The sequence below is a fragment of the Vollenhovia emeryi genome, unplaced genomic scaffold (assembly GCF_000949405.1).
Source record: "Vollenhovia emeryi isolate VEMERY1.0 unplaced genomic scaffold, V.emery_V1.0 DF939180.1, whole genome shotgun sequence".
NCBI classification, from domain to species: Eukaryota; Metazoa; Arthropoda; class Insecta; order Hymenoptera; family Formicidae; genus Vollenhovia; species Vollenhovia emeryi.
In genome coordinates, this window is record NW_011967186.1 from 917,995 (window position 1) to 943,195 (window position 25,201).

General features: G+C 50.9%; 1 protein-coding gene across 19 annotated transcripts in view; it reads right to left on the minus strand.

Annotated features, from left to right (window-relative positions):
• Positions 1-25,201, minus strand: part of LOC105563146 — a 90,574-nt gene that overhangs the window by 37,676 nt on the left and 27,697 nt on the right. For 4 of the 19 annotated variants that reach the window (XM_012014489.1, XM_012014501.1, XM_012014490.1 and 1 more), the window contains exons 1-6: positions 24,478-24,767; positions 18,476-18,627; positions 18,269-18,345; positions 18,111-18,173; positions 8,627-8,713; positions 2,177-7,768 (exon numbers count right to left, since the gene is read on the minus strand). In XM_012014489.1, the coding sequence (XP_011869879.1) occupies positions 2,177-7,768; positions 8,627-8,713; positions 18,111-18,173; positions 18,269-18,345; positions 18,476-18,627; positions 24,478-24,663 (6,157 nt within the window). In that variant the 5' untranslated portion in view covers positions 24,664-24,767. Of the gene's footprint in view, positions 1-2,176; positions 7,769-8,626; positions 8,714-8,905; positions 8,987-18,110; positions 18,174-18,268; positions 18,346-18,475; positions 18,628-20,184; positions 20,594-24,477; positions 24,768-25,201 lie in introns of those variants that run through there. The other 15 variants (XM_012014500.1, XM_012014491.1, XM_012014496.1 and 12 more) reach the window with 9 other exon arrangements.

Sequence of the window (25,201 nt, forward strand, 5' to 3'; positions counted from 1 at the left end):
TCAAAATGTTTGAGCAAAACACGCATGCATGCAGATATTGTAATATATTCATAGCGTGCCATATATTGTCAGCGAACGAGCACCTATGGTCTGAAGGATTAAAAAGGCGAGCATGCAACAGTACATATGGTGAAAAAGCAATTTTAGATTCGATGTGAAGATTATCGGTTTCATTATCGAAATAAATGGGTGGGTCGTCATTTATGCTAATTACGCTGTCACGATTGAAGCTTTTAACAAAGCGAAAATTGTCGGAGCTCTTAAAAGGGGAAAAGTATATTTGAAAACATTCGCTTACGAATGCTGCGAGGGAGGTTCGTTCAGATTATTCGATATTGCAGCGAGCTCCGAAATACGACCCGCTTTTTAATCGCGGAGAGAGAGCGCACGTATGGACAATTCGGCGGGCAAAAATCCACGGTCGGCACGAAATCGATCTCAGGATGTGCGGACGAGCGGGCCAGTAGGCCACGTCGCGCGAGTGATTCAAAATAGCTGAAAACAAGACGGTGGTTCCGGCGCGCGCTGGCCGAAATGGCGAACGCGTCCTATGAGCGTACTGGCCTATTTCTCGTCGCGGTGCCTTATATTTAGATCCTCGTCCTCCAATGAATCACGCGCGAACGCCGCGGCGGCCCGACGATCGACGAAGGAAAGAGTAAGCCGCAGGCCAGTACTCCTCCGTCATCAGACGTGGTACCACCTAAATAATCACGTAGTAGCGATAGACGTTTAGCAAACGCATATCGTGTCGAATAGAACTTTGTGGGAGCCTGAAAAGGCAGTAATCGCATTGTCACTTTGTCACCCCTCGAGGAGGGAGAGATCTCTTCGAATTACTCGGCGTAACGATGACGGGATTAAGCATTCCGCGACTAATCGGCTCCAGGGAGCCGACGCGTAAACGACATGACGCAATTTGATAGCCTCTGTGTCTCCGCGTTGATATTCGTTATCGCAAACTGTCGCGGTTCATTATCCGCGACGCCGTCGCAGCGCCGGGCGCGAATGTTAACGCAATAATTTTCCATAGTGTCGCTTTGATGAATCGATCGCCGTCTACGGAATAAATGCCGAAATACAGCGAGCAGCGTGATTGCGCGCGTGTCGATCGCGCGTGCCGGATTTATGTCGCGGAATATTAAATCCCGCCCCGCGCGCCCAACACCAGCGGCGGAGCCGGCAATGAGAGGAAGGCGTAAACGTGTATTCGCTGCAACGTCACGTTAACTCGCGTGTTTCGCGATACAATGAGATTTATTATTTATACAAGACTGATCGCGTCTCGCTGCTAGACGAGATATTAATCGGATTACGGAATTGGAGCAATCTGGACCGCGCGATTATGATGCTGCGCGACCTGCACCAGCGTAAATAGATCTCCGCGCCGCGGAGACGCGCTTCCGCCTTATCGCCGAGAGAACTAATCTCGCGCCTCGGAGCGCCGTGTAGGAAAACAGTACTCAAGACAGTAATGAGATTTCCGTTTCGACGTTACCGCCCGTCTCTCATATTAGGAAAGTTCACTTACGCTGCGATAGCTCAGACGATCCGGCGAGAGCGATGACGTTTCGCCGGGGAAATCCCCAATTTTTCGCTAAAGCTCAACTATTTTAATCAAATGCCGCGATATGTCAAATTTTACGGCTCGATTTCGTCGCGCGGAATCAAAGGCGGGAATTCGCGATATTCGAAAAATATTTCAATCAATTGCGAAACGAATGTCGCTTTTATCACGCGCAATTTCATTTCGCGGAATTTTATTAGCGCTGCTCTCCGTCTCTTTAGGTCACGTTTGTTATGACGAGTTTATAAAAGGGACATCGTGCCGGGCAAACATTAGCTGAAAATTAATTGTTCGTCCCTCCTGCGTTTTTTCGTCCAGCGGCCTTCGTATCGTTGGCACCAGGCGGGTAGATAGAGAGAATTAGCATAGTATCATCAAGAACGTTAGTGACGACAAACATTAAGGCATCTACGAACGTCGGACAAGATGCGCGCGTTACGTTAGTGGTTGTTAAGGGGCGTCCCTTCGCGAGACGCCGAGAGTCCAGGACGGCTTCCGGGCGGGACACTCTTTCTCTCTCTCAGCAGTCACCAATCGGCACCAATCATCATCGCAACACGACGAGCAACACAGCAAACTCCATCGTCCATTCCATTCGCCGTAACTCACCGCCCTCGTCGTCGCTCATCGTGGAGATCTGCAGGAACTCCCGCAGGTGTTTCGGCAGCTTCCGCACGTCCTGGAGCTCCTTGCCGTCGATCAGGAATTTCGCGTTCATCAGGGCGTCGCCCTCCTCATCCTCGTGCTCCGTCCCGCTCTCATCGAGATTGATCCCAAATTTGCTCAGCCGGCTGCGCGCCTTCTCGATGAACTCCTTCGCCATCGCGCTCATGTCACCGTCCGCCCTCCGCTTGATGTCCTCGTGCGAGCTGAGCTTCACGACCTTGTGGCTCTTTCGCTCCTGCCGCTCCAACACCTTGTGCACGTACTCGTCGTACATTCGTTGGCGAAACGCTTCCCCATTCGTCGGCAACGTCGCCGGTCTCTTCATTTCGCTCTTACGCTGAGTCGTCTTCTCGGTGAGCACCTCGGAATCGTTCCGAGGTGTCCTCATCGATCGCCTTTCCGCGCAGCATTCGTTAACTTCGTCCTCGCGAGACTTCAACGTCCCATTTCCCGTCGTTCTCCCCGAGTTTCCCCTCTGCGTGATCACGCGGCGCTCCTCGCGCTCGATACTCTCCGCGGATTCCTCTTCGTGGTGTCCGTTCTCGCGACATACTTTCTTTAAGAACTGCCGACCACCAACCTCATCGACCGTCTCGGTACGATCTTTCTCTACGTTTCGCGAACTCTCCTGCCAAGATTCTTTCTGAATTCCCGGCTCGCTCCGACGGATCTCTTTGAGACGCTTCTCCTCGAGGAGACCTCGAGCTTCCGCTCGCTTATCTTCCGCGCATTTTCCGTCCGTCATTCCATGAACGTCGATCGGAATTTCACGTCCGCGCTCTGGATCTACGCCGGGGTTTTTCGAGGTTTCCTCCGGGATATCGGAGAGAGACGGTCTCCTCGCGTCGTCACACTGTTTCGTTCGATGATAATGCGTCTGGAATTCCTCGAAGGCCTTTCTTTCCTCTTCCTCCGCCAGTATCACGTTCTTCAGCTGGTCTTCCAGCAGCTCGATGTACCTCAGTTGCTGAGTAAAGTATTCCTGAGGTAAGGAGCCCCTCCTGTCGCCGTCGAGGCGCCGCGACGTCTCCGTCTGCAACTCTTTCAGTTTACCCACGATCTCCACCGCGGCCACGTGCTTCAGTTTCTCCGCTTCGTGGTGGCCTCTTCGCGGCTCTAGACGACTTCTCGGCGGACTCTGGTCGAAGATGCTCGTCGTGTCGATGCAGGATCTGTCGACGGTGACCGCGCGCTTCGGCAACGGCGGCACCTCGAGTCTGTCGTCGATCAACGCCGGATTCACATGTTTGCCGGACTCGACTGCCCTCCGGAGAAGCGGCGTCCTCTTGTCGGTGGCGTCCATCGATCGATCGGTAACGGTACCGTTCGACACGAACGGGCACTTGATGTTATTCGCGAACGATCTCTCCGGATCGCGCGTTATCACCGCATCGTTGTTCGCCGACGGTCGACGTCCAGCCTGGGTGGTGGAACGTGTCGCAATCTTAAGCCGATCGGGCCGGGCCACGTGACCGTTCGGCTTATCGTCGTTCGATTCGCCGTCCTCGCCCGCCAGGAATAGCTCGTTTGCGGTGGCGCTCCGGCGATCGCGTTTGGCCAGATTCAACCAGTCGGCCGGCCGAGGCTCGGCCTTGAAACACTCTTGACCTCCGTCGCGCCCGAAAAAATCGCCCATGGCGTCACCGGTTATCGCCTTCGTCTGTTGATCCGCGAGTGCATCGTTTCGAGAACCGTTCCGCTCCTCCTTGATGATTTCCAGCAGTCTGCTGCCGGAGCCCTCGGTGGCGGGGTCTCCAGGAATCGGTCGAGTGGTCGGCTTGAGCGTTTTCGAGGCCGCGTCATCTCTCATCGGACGGATCTCCACCCGATACTGCGGCAGAGGAACGCAATGCGGCTGTTCCTCGCGATAACTGTACCGGTTTAGGAACTTTCGGTGAAGGTCCAGCAGGGTGTCGGCACTCGTGCGCACCTGCGTGGCCTGTTGCGACGGCGACAGGCACACCAGAAGCCTGGGGTCCTTCGTTGTGGTGAGCGCGCGCCACCGTGGTTCCCGGCCGCCCATCTTGCCCTCCGACTCTGATAACTCAATATTAACGCCCTTCGGCGACTTGGCCCGGTCTGAAACAGCGTTCGCAATGTCGTTAGGACGAGGCTGCCCGCTCTCGTCCGGCGTTTTCGTTAGTCCGTGCCGTCGATCACTCACTCCATGCAGCGAATTTAGTCGGGTGTTATCACGCCGACGCGCGCTCGTCGGCGTGTCACTCACAAACCTCTGCAGACTCCGTATACTCTCAAAGATGTTGAGCTTGGGCGTGGTGATCTCGCCTATCACCTGCGGTCCATACGGCATCGACAGAATCCTCTCGATGCAGAGCTCCCTCAGAGAGGGCGGCCGTTGCGACACGTCTTTCGTAGCTTCCTTGCAAGTTTCGGTCTCTTCGCTCAGTGACGTGTAGTAAAGATCCTCCACGGGCGAGTACGGCAGCGGCTGCGGCGACTCCGAACTCTCTCCCGGCGTCGTTTCACTCGCGGACCCTCCCGCTTCCCTCTTCAGCAAGGTGAGTTTCCGCTTCAGGGATTCTTCTACCTCGTCCTTCGAGTTCTCCTCCCTCGTCTCGCGGACGATCGCGGCGATGTCGGGTAATGACGTTTCCAGCGGACGGTGCTTTACCGTACTCAAGGACGTGGTGCTGCTAGACGAGTCGTGTCCTTGAACGTCACCCGGCTCGCCCTCGGGCGAGGGATTCGCCGGGACGTCGGTCCTTCGGAAGCTCGCCTCGTCGTCGAGCGAATTCCTCGCGACGCTCTCTCGGGACGAGCTGCGCGCTTCTTCCTCCTGCTTCTCCTCGCGCCTCTCTTCGCGCTTCGACTCCCACGTCGAATACTTTAAATTACGAAGGCCATCGCGCTGGTTAGCGCTCGTGCTCTCCTCGTGTCGTTCGATTATTTTCGTCTCCGACGTCTCGCTCCTCGCTACTCGTTCGTGCTGGAAGCTGGATGTCGATTTCTCGTTCTTCCCGGTTTTCCCCTCGGGCTTTCTCTTGCTCTTCGAACCCGAGGCACCCATCGCTGACTTGTCTCTTATCGAAAAATCCCCACGAATGTCTGACTTATCGCACCTCGGTGACTCGTGACCCGCCGTAAAATTCTTCCTCTCCGAACTCGTGTTTTGACCCGAGGGATACCCGCACACCTCAGCTGCGCCCTCCTGCCGGCACGACGACGCGTTTTGATCATATGCCGCCGGTGCAGCGGGCGTCGCGAGCTTCCCTTCCTCACGACGCGTTATTTCCGTGCCCGTCGCGCTTGCCAATGCGACGACGTGCGTGCCGGTGCCGCGCGAGCGTGACAGATCATCGTCGCGAATACCCGATGACGCGATCGATCGACCGCTCTCGGCCGAAGCTTCGGAGTACCCGGTCGTCGGAGCGGTACCGGCGCGCCCGACCTGATTTGCACGACCACGAATCTCATTAGCGCGAACGATCGTCGAGACGAGGTCACGCGAGCTCGAAGAATCCCCGTCATAAATCGCCCGACCGGTCCTCGACGTGGAAGAGCTCTTACGAGTTCCGGGAAGCTCCGGCCGTCGCGGCAGCTCCTCGTCCGCGGCTTCGCTACTCGCACGCTTCAGCGCGGGTAAATCCGTCGACCCGCGTTCGCGCCCGTCGCCATTCGCCGCGACGTCCGGCTGGTGAACGTTCGCGCCGCTCGAGATATAGTCTATTTCAGGTGGCGTCGGCGGTCTCTGAGGCTCGCGTCCGAAACTGGACGACCTCCTCGGTAGCGGCGGCGGTCGCTTCGTTTCCGACGGGGTTGCTTCGCCCGCTGACGAATTCGAGGATGAATCAACTTTGTCGTCCGCTCGCGACGCGCCGTGATTAATGTACGCGCGCGTCTCGTTGGAATCTTTTCGAGGAACATCGCGGTCCTCTGATTCCGCAGGTGCCTCGACCTCGGACGGAAATTTATTATCTTCCGCTTTACTTACGTCTACGTCACTGATATCACTTACCGCCGCGATACTTGTCACGTTTTTTCCTGCCTCCTTCGCTTTATTATTTTCCTCGCCAGCGTCTCTCGCAGCATCATTTTTCACAATCTCAATTTTCTCAACGGTACAACCGTCCTTTAAACCGTCTCGCGTGGAGTTTGCTGCAACTTCCAAGGATTCGCCATTCAACGTGTTTCTCGCGTCCGCTTTACCGTCCCTCGTTTCGGTGTCTTCCACCACTGCAGGACTCGCGACGCTTTCAATCTCCTCGCAATCGCTCACTTTATCGCGCGATCGTAATTCCGTGGTGTCGTTCACCGTCGTATCGGTCTTAATCTCAACGTCGCGTTTCAACTTCTCGGCAGTCGGTTCGATCTTCTCGGGATCAACCCTTCTCGCTTCGACACCGTTCGCCGTCCTCTCGACGGAAAGCCTGTCCTCGCGCCGATACTTGCTAATCTCCTCGTTTATGAAATCTCGAATGTGCTGCGCCTCGTCCTCCGACAGCCTCTCGCCCTCCTCCTGTATGATGTCCAGGAAGCTGCTGGCGTAATGCGACGCCGACATCGCGCGCTTCCTCGTTTTCCGACGCGACGGACTGCCTGCCTTCTCGAAGGACCTGCTCTCTTCCGTCACGACGTCCCGCGGCACTCTTTCGAGAGACCGCCCCTCGTCCTCGGCCGCCTCCTCGGAGAAACTCGGCAGTTGGAGATCCTCAATCAAGTTCCGTAGCTTTTTCTCTACGTCTTTAGGCATCACCGTGGCCCACATCAGGGTCGGGGATTCCGTTTCCGGTTTAGAGAACTTCTTCTGCGACGCGGACTGCTGCCCGCTCCGATCCCTCGGCTTGGATATCTCGCGACCCTCGGAGTCCTCTCCTCCAACCCCCTCCTTCTCCGCATCGGATTCGAATTCGACGATCGCCGATCCACAGTCAGCCTCCGTGTCGCTGTCGTTGACTTCTCGGATCTCCAATCGAGTCTCGTTCGCTCGTGGCAGTCTGGTCTTCGCATAACCGGAAAGCGAGCGTACAACAGATTCTTCCACCGGCTCCGATACCGTCACTATCGTCGGGTCCTTCGACGTCTTATCGCCGCTTCCAGTCTCCAGGATGCCCACCCCGGCAATATGGCCGATTGTCGCCTCCAGAGGTAAACTGCTGACGGTCGTGATCTCGATTATCCTGGGGGATTCCGCTAGCTCGACCTTCTCGACTCTGCGCTTGTCGCCCGGCCGGAATTTGCATCCGCGATTCAACGAGAATCCACCGCGATCCTCGGCTTCTGTCGGACTGACGTTTTGCGGGACGGGATTCTCCGCGACGGAGTCGTTCGTCTTCGAGTCGTCGTCGTCGTCGTCGTCATTGTCGTTATCGCGTTTGTTCCTCGAGGTCGTCGGGCGATTCTCTTCCTCGGGCTTCCTCTGTTCGGCCTTTCGCGGGGATTCCGTGACGTTCGCCGGCGGCTGAGGTCGCCGTCGATTCCGATTCTTGCGGCCGCGGTTGCGGTTGCGCGCGCTGCCCTGCGGCATCACGGCGCAGTCCTCCGCGTCCGTTGCGTAGCCCGGAAGATCGCGGTGTCCTACGGCGTCGCGAATTTGTGGAAAAACTCCCCCGTTCTCGCGCGCCGTCCTCTCCTCCCTTCTTCTTTCTCTCCTCCCGCAGGATTCTCGCCAGGAGATATCGCGCCGCGGTCGTTCCGCGACAACTTCTCCGGCCACCCCCGTTTCTCCACCCCGCGCGCTTCTACCTAATAATATCCGCCGCGAGTTTCCCGACTCGGGATTTTTCTCGCGCGCGTACACGTACGTGCGTTTGACGCGCCCTTATTTTCACGCTTAAAGACGACGGCTCGTTACGATTTTCCCGCATCCCCCGGAGAGGAGCAGCGGGATTTTAAAGTTTCCGAGAGAGTATTACGGAAAGATGTTACCGCAGGACTGCATTTTTGCAGAAAGTTACAGCTTCGATCTCTCCCACGAATTTCTATTGGACACGAAACGTTCCATTCTAACTTGGGGGGAAAAAGATAGGAAAGACATTAAAATGGTTTCTTTACATCTAGTCAACTAAAGCAGAGGATTGTTCTTAAGTTTCGACGCAGCTTCGATTTCTTTAACAAAAAAAGAAGGAAAGAAATTTCCCGCGTCTCAATGTCCCTCGAACGTTTTCCACTCGGAATCCTCGAGGGAAATTCACTGTGCCCAATTTTTAATACACACCGCACCGCTTTATCCACGCTCGAGTCTCCTTTTTGCGCGAGACAATTCGGCAGGCTTTTAGAAAGATCGTCCCAGACAGTCGCAATCGCTTGATGAGGAAAAGAAGAAAGAAGATATCGGTGTATACAGTGTTTCAGCGATCATGCAGAAATAAGCGTGGTCCAGCCCAGCATTCCCAAATACATATTCTCCTTTCGCCGATAACGAGGCGCTCTTACCTTTCTTAGCGTCGCCTCGTTGTTCGCTCGGGCAGCTCTTCAGAGCACCGTTCTGATTGGCGTAGCTCTGCTCGATTTTTGTGTCATCTGAAAGAAACGGTTCGACGTTGCGGTGAGCAGCGCGAATATCGTCTCTCGGAGGCGTCTTACTTACGCGAGATCAACTCGCGAGAATTAAATTGCTTAAACGTAATGGGATTAAACGACAGAATTAAAAAAAATATTTGTGAATCCCGGCGAAACACGATTTACGTTCTCCGACGCTTCCAACGGGCGTACCTCGACGCGTCACATCTTAACAAGAGACTTCGGAGACGCGGTTTATGCGCGGCGCCGGCCAATCGAGCGATATCCGCGAGTCCACGCGCGGAATACGACGACGAGCGTCGCGCGAGGCACGAATGGCCGCGTTAAATTTAGGCGAGAATTCCGACGACGACGACGACGACGCCGACGATGACGCCCATGTTGACCGTAGAGCAGCCGCGATCCAGCGGCGCAACACCGCGACCTGCAGGGCACGTGAATCGCGATTATGCACTGAAGCCGCACGAGCGGATCCAACGAAACCACCCACGAAACGCGGCTCGCGTCCCCACCCGCGCGGGAGTCACGTGTGTCGTGCACGCATCCACGTCGCTCCAGGTGAATTTGTATCGCTCACACACGTGGACGATTACGCCGAACGAGTGAGAATGTTTCAGCAACGCCGTCCCCGGTGTCAGCGGACCGCGGTCGTCCGCGTGTCGGTCGTACATACTTGGGGCGGTTCTCCGAAACTCTCTCGGGCTCTACACCCTCCGAAGGATACAGCGGTTTCGGATGCTGCGCTCGCAAGCGCGAATCGCTTAGACGCGCTGGCGTGGAGCCGCGGGCACCGCGCGAGCACTCGACGATTTTGCGAAAAAGCCTGGCAGAGAGAAACGCGAGCCTGATTTTTCTTTTTTATTTTTTTCGTTTTGGGGGTCTCCCTTTTTCGGGGAGGGAAAGCGCGCACGAACTCGAGATATTTATGGGACGATGGTGCGCTACGTGCACGCACACACCCGCGAAACTGTAGCGCGCATTAACGCTCGGGCAAGGGGGAGAGGGTACACGCAACGCACACGAGTCCCCCTCTGAATTCATGAATAGCGGCCGCTTCCGAGTTGGACTTCCTTCCGAGCGTACAATGCCGGCGGCGGAGTGACTCTGTGTCGCGCGAAGCGCACCCATCTATTCTCCGCACTTTTCATTGCGTCACGGCAGTCGCGAGCGGACACGCGCGAGATCCGGAAGTGACGGGGCGCATTTTTTTTCCTTTCGAGCAAACGTCCCCCTCCGCTCCGTCTGGGCGCAGAACGACGTAATAGCTTACGACAAAGACGCGGGCGTTTGATAGCGCACAAGCTTCGGCGTGAATGTAATTGCATATGTGTCATATGTGATTGCAGGTAAGTGCGACATACGCCAAAGCGCCTGTGCGCAAAACTACGTTTACGCTTTGAGGAAAGTCCCCTATCGTGAGGCAGAATCCAAATGTGGCGTAGTGGAGTCTCTGCTAAATTAATCGGCGTCGTCTGTTGGTCCCACCGTGGATTCATTGCCCTTGGATTGAAATCTGTTTAGTGGAAAGTCGATTGTTAAGCCAACGGGTACACGGTACTATTTTTCCTACTGCATTGCTCGCGTGAACCAATAAGGATGCAGAGTTTTAGATCAGATGACTTAAGACTGAATCTTGACTGGCTCTCGTAAGCTGTTCAATAGGAAAAAAATAGTATCGCGTGCCGTTGGCTTAAGATCGTGTAATCGTTGCGAAATAAGATTTGTGATTGCATTCGGACGTTGAAAACCCACTGTCTCGTATTAGAATCCTATCTCGTAATAGAGGACTTTCCTCTACGTCTTTGTCGTAAGCTATTACGTTGCTTCCTGGCCCTATCGCGGCGCGCCGACGCGCGCAGCTCGATTCGGCGAGAGGAGCGCGCGGCTAAAATAAGGATCCCGACGGGGTTGGTCATGGTATAAAGATACAACCAATCAGATGTTGCCCAAACTATCGAGTTAACCAATCAGAAACTTGCCTCAACCTTCAAACTGCAAATCATCGCGGTTGAATGCAGGAAGAACCAATGAACAATTTGCCCCAAAAATTGGTTACATGCGCGATGTTTCACCTTGTATCTTTACACCATGGGGTTGGTGGTCCCGGTGTTTTCTCTTTCTCTCGTAGAGATGCGCGCGCGAAACACGCACGTAATTGTTCCGTCTCGTCCACCTCGCTGTAACCTTGCGATTACGCAACGAGTCGCGCTGCGCAATAAAGTGTATACCACATTAATTGTATAATGGGATCGAAGAAGCTTACGCGGCAGGGGTTGGGCTGTCACGGACACGGGCGCGATAGAGAGGGATGAGAATCGCGGATTGGCCGCCGTGCGCGCGTGCATTGCATAATCCCGCGACTTTTTCAAAGAGCGAGAAGATGGTTCTCGCCTCAGAATTTTTTCCCCGATTCACACAAGTAACCAGGGTTGGGAAAGTTACTTTATAAAAGTATCTAGTTGCAGTTACGGTTTTTTCGCTAAAGATGTAACTAGTTACAGTTACAAGTTACCAATTCTGAAAAGTAACGCGTTACAGTTACGGTTACTCAAAAAGTAACGAATCGTTCACGGGGGTAGCCACTTGATGTAATCGTGGAACAGTGTTTCCGAAATCATATGTAATCCTTTTGTCGTTATTTTGTAAGTTTCTATACTTGTTAGGCAATAAATATTAAATTTGAAATAAACATTTTCTCAACTTGAGGAAGTTCTGAGGAAATCTAGCAGCTCGTTGAGATTTAACAACGTCATATATTTTTAAACGTGCATTGAAGAAAATTATTTGTAATCGGATGAAATTGTATGATATCAAATGAAATCATGCAATCGGTGGGACAACATTTTAGCTAGTGGTTAACCCCTTGGAATCGTTACTTTGCAGTTACTTTCTTGCAATGACAAAAATATCGAATCTGCGTTTGAATTGAAAGCGTCGATAAAGGCGTTTGTGCGCAAATGCACGGCCTGATGCGATCTGTGGAGGTTTAAAAAATATATAAACTATTAAAGTAACTATTAAATAAGTTACTAGTTATCGAAAAAATGTAACTGAGTTAAGTCACAGTTACAGACGGGGAGAAAGTAACGAAGTTAAATTAAAGTTACCAAAAAGTAACTGTAATTGTAACTTCGTTACAAGTAACGAGTTACTTCCCAACCCTGCAAATAACCATCTTTCTCAATCTACACGAAACCCGGTTGCCAAGGGGAGCGCGCAGGTCTTCGGAGGGAAAAATTACGGCGGCGAATTTCCCCCGAAGGGGGAGGGAGAGATTACGAGGGGACGTTTCGCGCGAGCAATTTCCAGCCGGGGGCCCACGTTCGCCACGGGCGCGTTAATAATACGCGCCATGGACGCCTATGGGTGCGCCGTCATGCCCCGAAGGTGCCAAGCCCACGTTTCCGCGGTCCGCGTCTTCCACCTTCGTCCTCCACGGCTGCCCTGCGCTGCGCCCTTTTCGTCCTCGTCGCCCGGCCGAGCGAGCCGAGCGAGCGAGCGAGCGAGGCTGAACCCCCCTCGCGCGCGAGGAGGGATTTCCTTCGATCCGATCGCCACTGCCTCTCGTCGCTTGCACAATCGGCCAGCGTGACATATTTTATTGCCCGGCGACTCTGTCCGTTGCATAATCGATCACCGGCGTCACGCTCCGCGTAGATCCGACAAACTGTTCCAAGACCCGTGCCCTTGCGTCCGATTTCCACGCCAAGCGCGATATTTTTCCACGGGATTTCCATGCCGCTCGCGGCCACATTATTTTTACATATGTGATTAAACGTTCTTAGCGAGGGTGTGTAACGCGATAAAATGTAAACCTCGATGGGACCGGAAGAAACGCTCCCGCATGTGCTGAAATCGATTTTCGATAGCACAGCGTGATTTGTTTACCACTGTCGATTTTGACCGCATCAAGCGAGAGCTTTACTGCGTTTCCCATGTAGGCGAACGACTGCTCTAAATATCTAATGCGTGGCTTACTCGCGCGCCACGATAAAGGAACAATTTCCGTTCGTACAAGCCCGTTCAACAAACGGGGATTGCTATTTCCGCTGGCGCATTGTTCGATCGAGGCCGCGACTGGAACTTGGCGACGTAAATCGAAAGCCGTTCCATCGGCCATAATATCGGCGCATAAATATCAGCGCACAAAAGAGCGCCGTCGCGAAGAAATTGTTATGGTAATCTTAATTTCGCCTACAGCCTCGTTAACTTTGACAAATGCGTCGCCCAACATTGTCACCGACGGAACATTCTGGAGAACAACACAGATACAGCACCGTATGTTTCACAATTTAAAAGAAATAACAGTGAATCTGGCAGCTTGCACTGGCGCGCACTGAATGCGCACTAAAGGCCGAATCAGACTAGCAATTGTCGACGCGGATTGGATTGGGATTGGCAATTGGCGATTGTCTTAAGTTACGTTTTTGGCGAAAAAACTATGACTGTAACTAGATACTTTTACAAAGTAACTTTCCCAACCCTGTATAAAGAGTAGACTCTGAACAAGCCTGTGTGCACTCACAGTGCGCGCTAGTGCAGGCCGCCGAATTCGCTGTAAGAGAAACGAAGCAGAACGTAGCTCTCTTTGCGACCGAATTTCGCCACGATAAAATTTGAACGATGACTCCGGACACTTGGGTTTATTAACTGGCAGCGCCGATTGCACTCTCGTACGTCCTCTATTTAAAGAATTCGATGGCCCTCGAAAAGCGAACGTAATGACGCATCACTAATTGCACCGCCTCGTTCATCGTGGCAAGAACAGACCATAAATGGCGATCGAGTTTCAGCAGCAAGAAGCGCACTGTCGCGAATTGGTGTTAACGCGAGTTGGATTGATGATAACGCGAGGGAAACTTCGATCATTACCTGTCCATGAAACTCACAATTTATCCAACTCAAATCATGAGTCTGCACGATATCTCGATCGAAATTTACAGTACTCGGTTACGTTACCCAAGCAGCGGTCACTCGTGCGCAAAATTTTAGTAGACTACTGTGAACATTCACGAACAGGAAAAAGAATGGCGTTCTATCAACAAGATCAGTGTAATTGAAATAAAATCGTTGAAACAACATCAGTATTAATGAATAAAAAATATCAGATAGTTGTTTGTATCAATAATCTGGATATAAAGTTCAATGCTTAAAAGTAGAGTTCATAGCAAATGCAATTGAGTGAATTATTTAGGTTTGTGGCAGCCCGCGACGTTAACGTTTAATTGGAGCAACTTCATTTTTTTTCAATTCAACAGCATTTTTCCCGTGCATGGATACTCTCGCCGTTAAATCACGCGTTTCTCTCATCGCGACTCTCTCTCCGGCCGAATTTAATCGCTACCTACCGTTCCGCGTCTCGACATCGAACGCATTCGAGCTCTCGTCTGGCGCCCGATCCCGAGGAAAGTCCGAGTTCTCCGCGGTCTTCGCGAGATTATCGGATTCCATCCCCCCGGCCTCGCGACCTTCGCCCTCGGGTCTCAACCCTTTCTCCCATTGTTCGACAAATGTTCCCGAGCGCTCCACCTCGTCCTTGAAGCGAACGGTTTTGTTCTCGCGCGCGGGTGACAACTGTTCACCGTGTCGGCTCTTGAGAATCGGCGCCCTGACGAACAGATCGATCATCGTGCGCTCGATCTTCAGGTGCTCCTCCACAATACGGTCCAGCGTTTCCGCGTACAATCTCCCGCGACCGTGCGAGACGTCGTCTTCACGAATTGGACCTCGCAACCCGTCGGGACTCGCTAGATCCCGATGCCCATTCGTCCCGGGCCCCGCAGGTATCGCCACAGTGTTCATCCGCCTGAAATCAAGGCTGTTCAACTTGTTCTCGAAGTTCTGCCGGGTCTCCGTGTTACGGAAGCACGGCGGCGGATCGATGAGGAACTTGAGCGCTTCCAGGTGCTCGTAATATTCACGCTCGAGCTCCCCGGCCCTTCTTCCGGCGACGTTGACTTCCTCCCGCCGCCCGGTGTCGTTGCCTCTCGGCGTTTCCACGCTTTTCGCGGAGACCTTCCTCTTCCTCTTCAGGTGGACTCCATTAACCGCCCTGGGGATTCCCACGCCCTTCGATCTGGCCTCGTCATCGCCGGCGAGCAACCTCCTCGATCTCGGACGTGTCTCGTGCTTGCTCCTGGCCGTCGCGAGCCCTCGTCGTTTCCACGAGGCGCCGAAGCTACGGATCGTGGTCAGAAATCGGGCGTTGGGCCGCGACGGGGCGACCTTTTGCGCGGGCTCGGTGCGACGATGACGAGAATGACAATGCTGACGACGCGTGGGCGGCCGCTTCGTCATTACCAGCGGATCCGTCGTCTCGCAGCTGCGTCGTCGCGACGAGTGTCGCCGATTCAGCGTCGTCAGACACTGAATACAATCGAAGAGCTTCATCTTCGCGGAGGAGCATCAATTTTTCCGTTTTATCCGATTTGTCACCTCTATCGTCGCCTCAATCGCGCTTCATTAATTACCATTAATTCAACGCGCCCGCGCTGAATTCACTTTCATCGCGTGATTTGTCACGACGAGTTCACTCAGCGCGCCCTTTCTTTCCTCATTACGCAATCGCATGCAGATTCATTAAACAGCGATTCGCGACCATTGTACCGTCGGATAATACGCGCATTGTTGACGATCGCGTCATTCACAGGCATCCCTGCTGTTGTATGCGTTTCCTGATTGAACACTCATCGGCACTGCCCTTTATATTAGCTTGACCGTTCGCGAAATTGTCGACGAAATTCTCTCAGAAAAAGTTTTGCACGCGAAATCACGTTGCGGTAAAACGTAGGATCCAGGGATCGACAATTATTATCAGCCTCCTTTTCCACTTTCCGCCTCTCTTCGTTCTAAAATGTACAAAGCTCACCGGGAAACATTTTTATCTCAGACCAAGGAGATAAATTGTTATTACGATATTCACACGTTGCACGTTTCCATCAGGTGACTCCTTCCCAGAAAACTAGGCGATCGCTCCTCGTTCGCGAGCTGGAAGCCCCCTCGATCCCGGCGTTTCTTCCGCAGACGAGCGGCGCGACTTGGAAATCCGATTGCTCGGCGCGGCGCGCACGACAAGGTGCTCCCCGAGACTGAGCGGGAAGGTGGGTCCGCAGGCCCCGCGAAGGAAGAAGAAGAGAAGAAGAGGGTCGCCTCCTCGGCGTAGGGTCTTCCCGGAGAACCAGGGGTGCGCCGGTACGGAATTGCCGGCGTGTCGCTGTGGTGGCAGGTGTACCGTCGTGTACGTGAGACCGTACGTGCGAGACCCGGGGACAGGTGTGCGCGTCGCGCACACGCGCGCACACGGCAACGTGGGTAGGTATATGCCCCTGTCTCGATGCGCACTGTAGCGCGACGACGAGCGGGCAATTTGGAGAAAAGAGCCGGTAATAACGGCCGGAGTGGGATGATCCGCGGTACATTTATGGCCCACAGTACACGTCATACGTTGCGCGCGCTCATTAGATCCGTTATTATCCGTCCGAGCCGCCCGAGGATCGGAATAAGCCGTCAATTATCGATTGATTGGACGAGACGAAAATCTATAATAGTCCTCGGTCTTTCGGAACCGAGAATCTCTCGGCGCTTGTGCGAGCCGGGGAACGTCTGTTTACTTTAGCAATACACGGAGCCTCCTTTTAAAATTCATCCTGAAAATTATATGACGACGGAAAGTTCTCTGTTGCGAGGTGGGTGACGAGAGAGCAGATTTTCGATAGCCAAATTCGATCGCAAATCTTTTCTTGCAACGATTACACAAGCTAAGAATGAATTGCTCACTAAACGGATTTCGCTATGGGCAATAAACTCACGATGGAACCAACAGACGATGCCACCTCTGTGAAGTTGGCACCTCATGTATCAAAAAATCTTTTTTTTTCAGTTCTGAATGCACCCCGAAGAGTTCTAGAGTTCCTTATCAATTTTAAAAATAGCTCTGGCGAATTAACCTAAAAAAGTTAAATTTGAAACTTGGGGATGCTAACTTCACAAAATGAAATCTCGAAATCAGCGATAACACTAAAAGTATTGGAAATATTTAATTTTGCCATTAGGATTTCCTTTAGAACTCTTGAGGGGCTACCCGGAACTCTCAACAGAACTGCTGGAATTGTTAAAAAATCTTCCTCCTTCGGGACTTGGAAATTTTTCAAACTAATTTCTAGAAATTTCTAGAATAAAAATTTTTTATTCTAGATAAAAAAGTGTTTCCATTCAAGATTAAATATGCCTTTCTCTATAATAAATATGATTGGCGCTATATCGATCCTGTTTTACGATACATTCAAGTGTTATAATAGCATTGGATCCGGAAACTTTTTCTGTGGGTGTAGTTTCGGTCGATTTTGCAATTCCATTTTCTCTCGTACAAAATTACGCCACGTTGTCCCACGATCACGCGATTTTCAGGATAAATTTTAAGAGAAAATTCTCTTTGTGTAGATTTCCATATTGGTGATAATTAAAAAAATAGTAATAAGTGAAAAGTTAATTTAATTAGAAACGTTAGTTCCCGTTGCGCGAAATTTTTCTTCTTCTTCTCTCGTAATAACTGCCAGGCATATCGGAGCAGCGGCGGAATGGGAAGCCGGCGCGACGAAATTCGGCCAACTAAAACGTCAGCGACGCTAACTTCGGTTGCTGCGGTCGTCGCGCATAAAGGAACCGGCCGCCATTGTTCGCCGTTGAGATCATCGGGGATAATTAAACTACGCGCATTGTACGCTCAGTTAACTGGCAGGATTATTGTGCTCGATCAAACATCGGCGGTCACGCGTGGGCAATTTCTGGGTCCTCCGACGTAACGCGGCGCGTCGAACGATCGGGTTGGACGTAAGTTTCCGGAATTTGTCAATTATTAAACGTGCCAATCGCGCGCGCGTCAAATCCTAAACGCAACAATGTCCTGGAGAACGCTTACGCAGTTGCGACGCCCCATGAATTAATTACGGTGGTAGTCGCTCCGAAATTAGTTCAGTTACCGGCCCCGCGATTATGATCCCGTACCCGTAGATAGCCGCGTTAAAAATTAATTGAAAAATGACGGTTTGCCCGACGTTTGATACCGCGCGAGATTAATCGGGAATCGATATCGAGCGCGTCGGGCCCGTTGCTCAAACAGCCGCGCGATTAAATTGGAAAGGTGCTCGTAAATTCGACATTACGTAATTTAATTAATTACGAGCCGTTCGGCGCATTCGTCAAAAGTTGCCGTCATATAGCGCGAGCGGCTTGTCGATTGTTAATTATCGATGCGCACTTGTATCGAGCGTTCTACCTTGTCAACCGTTTTACACGTAAATATACGATTTTCAATTATGTTAAGAGCCGGGTGCTCCATCGCCGCCCGGAATCGACGCGAAAGCTTGGTACGTTCGTTATAAAGAAATGGCAGACTTACTGGCAACGTTCCTCTCGGTCTCCGTCTGCGTGCGCGTTGTCGCTGCGGTCCTCGTGGTGATCTCTGCGGCACACAAATGGCAGAATTACGATTACTTCCCGCCTCATGAGCGAACTGCTCGGGAACTGATCGATCGGTTCTCGCGGGCGAATACCTACTGTTCTGGATTTCAGTGGTGGTGTTCTCCTGCAGACTGCTTCTGTAGATCCTCCTTTTCGGCGAGCCGATATTTTCCCTGCGACAAGAGAAAAACGGAAAAACAAAGGTAAAATTTCCGATCGAACGGTACCGCTGGAACGATAAAAAGTTCGCCTTGTTACTGGGGGGGGGGGGGGAGGGAATCTCGATATAGCTCGATCACTTACTGGTTGAGACCGAGCTTCAATTGTTCCCCGGAATTACGCAACTGGGCGTGCGCCTCGCTGTTGGTCAGATCCCGAGTGCTTCTCCCGTTAATGTTGCTGATCAGATCACCCTCTCTCACCCCCTGCTGGGCTGCCTTGCTTCCCGGATTCACCTGAAACAGCGATAACGTGCGTGCGGTCAAAAATCTGGCGACGTTACGTGAGTTGGTCCGCGATCACTTAACGCCCGAGCATACTCGATTTCAGCCAACGGCACGCGTTACTATTTTTCTCACTGGATTGCTTTCGAGAGCCAATAAGAATGCAGAGTATTAGATCAGGTGACTTAAGGCTAAATCCTGATTGGCTCTCGTAAGCAATCCAGTAGGCAAAATAGTATCGCGTGCCGTTGGCTTTAGATCAGGTGGCTTCAAGCTAAATCCTGATTAACTCTCGTAAGCAATGCAGTAGGCAAAATAGTGTCGTGTGCCGTTGGCTTCAATCGCCTCGCGGAGCGAGTTATCAAACCAGAAAGGTAACTGAGAACCACTGCGGTCCCTCGTTGCGCCTAGAGGCAGGCAACTTCCCAGACGTCGACACGCGACGCTGCCTGAAAGCGGTCGCACAGGCAAAGCGACGACAAATCACCGTCACGGCGGATCGAAACGCGATAAAATACGATCATCGTTCGGAAGTCGATACTGTGCGAATAAATAAATGCCGCGGAGTATTCGACACAAATATTATAATATAAATTCAATCGGGCGTATAAATTTACAATAAGTGAAACAAAATCGATATAAATCTTACAACTAGTTGGACAAGATTAGTCGGTCCAGTTTCACACAGAAATATTATTAAGCTACTAGGATCCAGATCGAAAACAGCACCTTCTTCAATAAAAGAAAATTTCCATTAATGTCATTTTAGATTATTAACTTTTTATAGCAAAAACAACCGCTTTTATCAAGGAGGTAACCACTTGATGTAATCGTTTTGTCCTAATTTTCAAGTTTCTTCGCTTGTTAGACAATAAACATTAAATTTGAACATTTTCTCAGCTCGTTTTCATTTTCCCCAAAAATTTACTTCCCTTAGTGAAATCCAAACATATATTACCCTTATAAGCGCGTATTCTTTTTATAATAAGACTGAAGTAGTTGCTGTTAGAACAACAGCGAGTTGAAACGTTGATACAACTTTGCGTGCAAATTTGGAACAGTAAACAGTAAATACAAATACAAAATTACCTTTAAGACCACGGTTAGGCGGGTGGGAAAAGTGGGAAGCAAGGAAACACGTGACCGAATACTACAATCTTGACTTACACGAATTACCTCTACAAGCAAATACTTGGTAAAATAAGAAAAATATATCTTAAGAAAATCTACCAGCTCTTTGAGGCTTAACGACGTCGCAGATTTTTAAACGTGCATATAAGAAAGTGATTTGCAATTAGACGAGATTGTTTGCAATCAGATGAAATCGTGTAATCGGTGGGACAACGTCTTAGCTAGTGGCTACCCCCTTGGCTTTTATATCCTGCGAGAGTGGCGGGCCGGGTGAAGCTAGAAAGAAATTGCGTCTCGTCGTGGATAAATGGGCTTTCCGCTGACGTTGCAGTGACGGAATTGAACGAGCAATTCTCACGTGTGGAATCTCTTTAAGATAAATCTACCGGCGCGACGTCGAGTTGAGATTTAAGTCCTACAGACGCTTAAGATTCTCACCGTGCCGTCGCACTTCCGTTGGCCGGATGCGACTCGGAACTTCAACATCCCGAGGAACTCCCTCGCTCGATACCCTCGTAGTTGACAAAACGCTACCGCGAGACGCGAAAGTAGCCGGTCAGGAGCTAAGGGCTCGTCCCGATCTCGCTCCCTTGTCGACGCAGAAACTTTTATCGTCGAACGTTGCAAGCGTCGAAACGTTTCAACCCCTTTTATTCCATCCACGAAACAAACGGGGCGTGTGCCGCGTCGCTCACTTACTTAATCTGCCCTTGCCTGTCTATTGGAAAATTTGCGAAGCTACATGCGAGAATCCCTCGTATCTATCGATCAAAGCGTTCCACGCTTTAAATCATCTCCCTTGATTCGAATTGACGCCGTGACTCATCGCGGCAAACTGCTCTGGGAAAAAAGAGACAGCAACCAATTTTGGGGCCCACAATTAGTAATCGAATTATTTTTATTGTTTGCAATATTTAATCTTTTACGAACTTACCCCGCGTAACTAAAAATGGCGACATTCAGTAACGCAAAGATAATTTTCACTTAAGCGGCACTAACCGAAATGTTAAGTTGCCTACCAAAAAAAACGGTCAAGATTTTTTCCAGAGTAGCGTGTTACGAACAATCCAAATAATTCGATTGCTAATTGTGGGTCCCAAAATGGGTGGCTAACTGTCCTTTTTTTCCCCAGAGTACACGTGCAGACAAAAAAGGCGAGACCGCCGTGGATTTCGCGAGAGACGAGAACGATCTCGCGGAAATGAATCCGATAACGTCTCCCGATCGCGAGACGAAGACTAGAATGACTGACTAGAAGGGTCGACGGGGTGTACAACGCGCCGGAGGCGAAACAGTACTGACGCTGGTCCCTGATGGTGAACGGGATGCAACCACGTCGCCGGGCCGCCGTCACACCGGCGCCAGACTTTTCGGCTACAATGCGGAACAACAGGGGAAAATTTTCCGGCTGACCTTCCCCGGTGATGTTGTTTGGATTTCGAGAGGGGTAGAAGAGGTGGTCGTAACAATGAGATATACGCGGCGACCCGATTTCCCGGGCGAAGGACTCGATTTTGTTTACGCAACGTAAACTTGGCTTCCGACCAGACCGCATTGTTTCTCGCACTAAGTCGATTGGAAATGTACGCGTCAATCGCGCACGTCACGGGTCTTTTCGCTTCGCTCTTCGACGGTGCGTACGAATTGCTGCGAGCAGCAGCTGGACGAGCAGAACGTTAATCATAGAGGAGAATCCTCTATTATGAGAAAGGCTCCTGATATGAGATTTCTGCTAAATCAATAGACATCATCTATTGATCCCGTGAATTTATTGCCCTCGGAAATCTGTTTAGTGGAAACTTCGTTGTTAGATCGTGCGTGTAAAATAATCTACAATGTGCTTTTTGCGTCTAGAAACATTCTACTTTGTAGCCAATAAATACGTTCAAAAAATTTGTGCAAGTTGACAAATTGTACATTACCCGAGTCGAAATTGTGACTCTATGTTGAACCTTTAATTCTATTATATAGTAGGACCTGAGATAGTAAAAGAGGTTGAACTGGAAGTACAAAAGTTACTCCTACTTTAAAACTGATAGTGTCGAAAATTTCTACTTTTGCCAATTTAGCATTAAAGTGGGTCCTTTTAAGTAGGAGCTAAAGTAAATTTTGAGAAATAAAGATTCAAGGGAGGAGTAAATAATATGTCATCGAAGTAGATTATTGCTGGTCCATGTAGGTGTATAGATCAGCTAAGTAGGTGTAAATTATCCTTAAAAGTGTTTCGTTATTCATTACGGAGAAAACTATCGCGAGAATAGGAAACGAAATTATCGGCGAGCGAGCGAGCGAGCGAGCAGCCGCGAAGGTACGCTCGATGCGAAGCGGGCGGGCGCGCGCGTTCAACTATAAGCAGACAGAATTTTACGTTTCACGCCTCGCGCGTAAGTCTTTCAAAAACTTTTAACTATGCGAGACGCACGACTTTCCGGGCGCATCGACAAAACTTGGGACACTCTGCTTCATTACCAACTAACGCGAGTCACTTCCGCGATTAAGGAACTTCTCGAGATGTTTGCGACAACGTATCGTTCTAAACTCCGCGCTAATAGATTCCGCGTATAAATAAGCCAACTTTTAATAGACAATTATCCGTGCGTTTAAATTTAACTGGCGCCTCTTTACGCGGGGGGCGCACGAATGTGCAAACATTGACGTAACGTTACGTTCGATAATTCATCCTTCTATTTCGGCCCCGCGGTACTTTTGAGATACTCATTTTACGGCTCAGGCACCACACGGGTCTCTTCCGATTTTAACGACCCTTTAAACGTCGTGCGGCGTACCGAGGGAGGCCGCAAAACCGATTGGAGAAAGCGACGGAGAAAATTGCTTTCGGGCAACGCGGGATAATAGCATCCAGAGGCGAGAACGCGGCGATGGAAAGCGACGGAAAAATCGGACGAGATGATGCAGGACTGGTCGAGGATCATTGTGACCGACTCCGCGGGGTATCAGCGGGATAATAAGCGATCACGGGGCTGCCGAACCCGCCGGGTGTTCGCACACTTTGTTAAAACGCTCGTGTAATTCGTTCCACGATCGCCGGGCGCGTCAGTTGAGAATCTGTCGAAAGACCCGAGCAGCGCCCAGCGGAAAAAAGAGCGTGAGGGGAAGCCGCCTCTGGAAGATTATTTTTCTGGCATTTAATGAAATTTATCCTTGGTCGGATAAATTTCATCGGATGTGGTCCATACTTTAATCGGAAAACGTAAACGGAAAAATGAACCATCGGAAACACTATTTAATTGGTTTATCCGATGGAAATTTTTCTCAGTGTCAGCGTCGAAATCGATTTTTCCACGTCGGGGGCAATTTTCGCCCACGCCAGGCGCCCCGGTAACTCTTATCGGGCCCGAAAACCTGTCGGAAGTGTTTCGTATTTGATTATACGGCGTTGTATCGGGCGCTTCCGAGGCGATTTATATCTCTCGCGGAGGATTCGCGCGGCAATCATGCGACGCGGCAGACCGAAAAATTGAATATTGCCGAGCGCGTTCAGTGCTCGAACGGTGAAAACGATCTCGCATTTTTTCCGCGTGTACTGCCCGCGACCGTCTTTGCGTAACTGTGAGAACAAATCGACCTAACGGTGACGAAAACCGCTGGAACTTCCGTCTATCGGTCCCGCGACTTTGCGACATCATTTTCCGTTCTTTTTTAATAGGATGTGCATCTTTCTCACTGATACATTCCCGAGTCGAGTATTTGGTCCCGGAACGGGCCTCAATTATTCTATTCTGTCTTCATTTGGACCTCGGTTTGAAACTCCAATTTGAGGCCCACATGCACAGAGAAAAGAGAATAGGTATATATTGTTTCAACTTCGAACAAGTGACTTGTTTTCGGTCCATTTCAAATATCAAATTTGTTTGGATACTTCTTGTCTGTGCGCGTGAAAGAAATTAGGTTTAACCATATTCTAAACCCTCAAAGAGAATGTAATAAAGTATTTCACTCTCTTTGAAACCTCTCAGGCCCAAGAGGATCTACTGAACCTCTACTGATTACATTCGCATCGGCCTTTTCATTGCTAAAAGAGAAATGGCGACTCATTTCAGGCCTATCTGAGGTTCAATGCATTTTCTCCGACACAAAGGGCTTGGTTCGACGTCATTGCTCCCAATTCAAAAATTACACGAGGCTAAACCGAGGTCAAAATATTCGACTTGGGATTTTAACGTTAATTAAACCGCATCTCGCAAATTTCTCCGCATCTAAAGAAAATGTTGCGAGGGACAAATGACTTTCTCGGCCCCTTTTGCGGCCGTTTATCGAAGAATATGAGGGACCTCGTGCCAGCTTTAATTGAGGGAGCCAATTCGTGCTATTATGCAATTATCGCGCAATAAGGCGGCCCGCGACGCACAAAAGACATCGTCGAAACCGAGAAATTACCGTTCGTCGAGGATCGTTAGCGGCCTCTTCCATTCCGGGTACCGTGGCGTTTCCGCTGCCGAATAAGATGCGAAGCCTGACGTGAAGCCAATCGCACGGGTAACGATCGGTTACGAGGCACAACAAAGCGCCCGGGTATGCATAATGCACTCGGCGACGAGTGCAAACTTCCGTGCCTTCCGCGGAGAGAAACTCGCCAGTTATAAGTTACGGCAGCTCGGAGGATCTCGGGATGGAAATGGGGAAATTGCAAAATGCGCCGCGAGCCGGTCCGCGAGTTGCGCATTTATCACAAAATAAAATTTTTCCTGCGCTATACGCCACGGTACCTACCCCTAGACTCGGCTGCGCGCGTGACGCATGGCTGTATAAATTCCACGGGGAGAAGTTCCCAATCCTGCGCTGTGCCACGGAGTTTCCGAATCCGAATGCCGGATCGCTTCGGCTTGATATACGGACAAAGTGATTATGAAGTAAGGGTGGATTGAATTGAGCCGCGCGAAATATCTCACGGACCATTTAACGCGCGACTCCGCGCGCACCCCCGCCGGCATTCAGACGCGCCCGATCGTATTTACGCGGAAAAGGGAGAGACAGAGACTCCATCTCCGCGCATTGCGTATGCATAAGAAACACGTAACAAGTCGACGAGATTTCCAGGTAGTCGACACTTTCGTTGCCACGTGAGCTGAATGCACCTCGCTGTATCTCGCTCGAAGTAAGCGTACGTCTTTGGATCTTTCAATATCTCGTTTCGGAATCTCGTTTCCGCGAAGGCTGCGCCGCGAAGTGAAACGTGGCCGCTTCAGACAGACACTAAATTGTAATTTAGCTGTTTTGATCGCGGTCACGCCGCCCCGGCGATAAATCTGGGAACACCCACCACGATACGCAGCATTCGTGCAAGATAACAGTAATTTACAACTGATATCGTACACAGAAAAAAAAGTCAGTCCCAGATCAATTTTTATATACTCAGATTAACGCGTTCATTGTTTCGTATATGTATACTGCTTCATTCAAGTAAGTTTTTCTTTCCTTAACGCAATATAGGCCT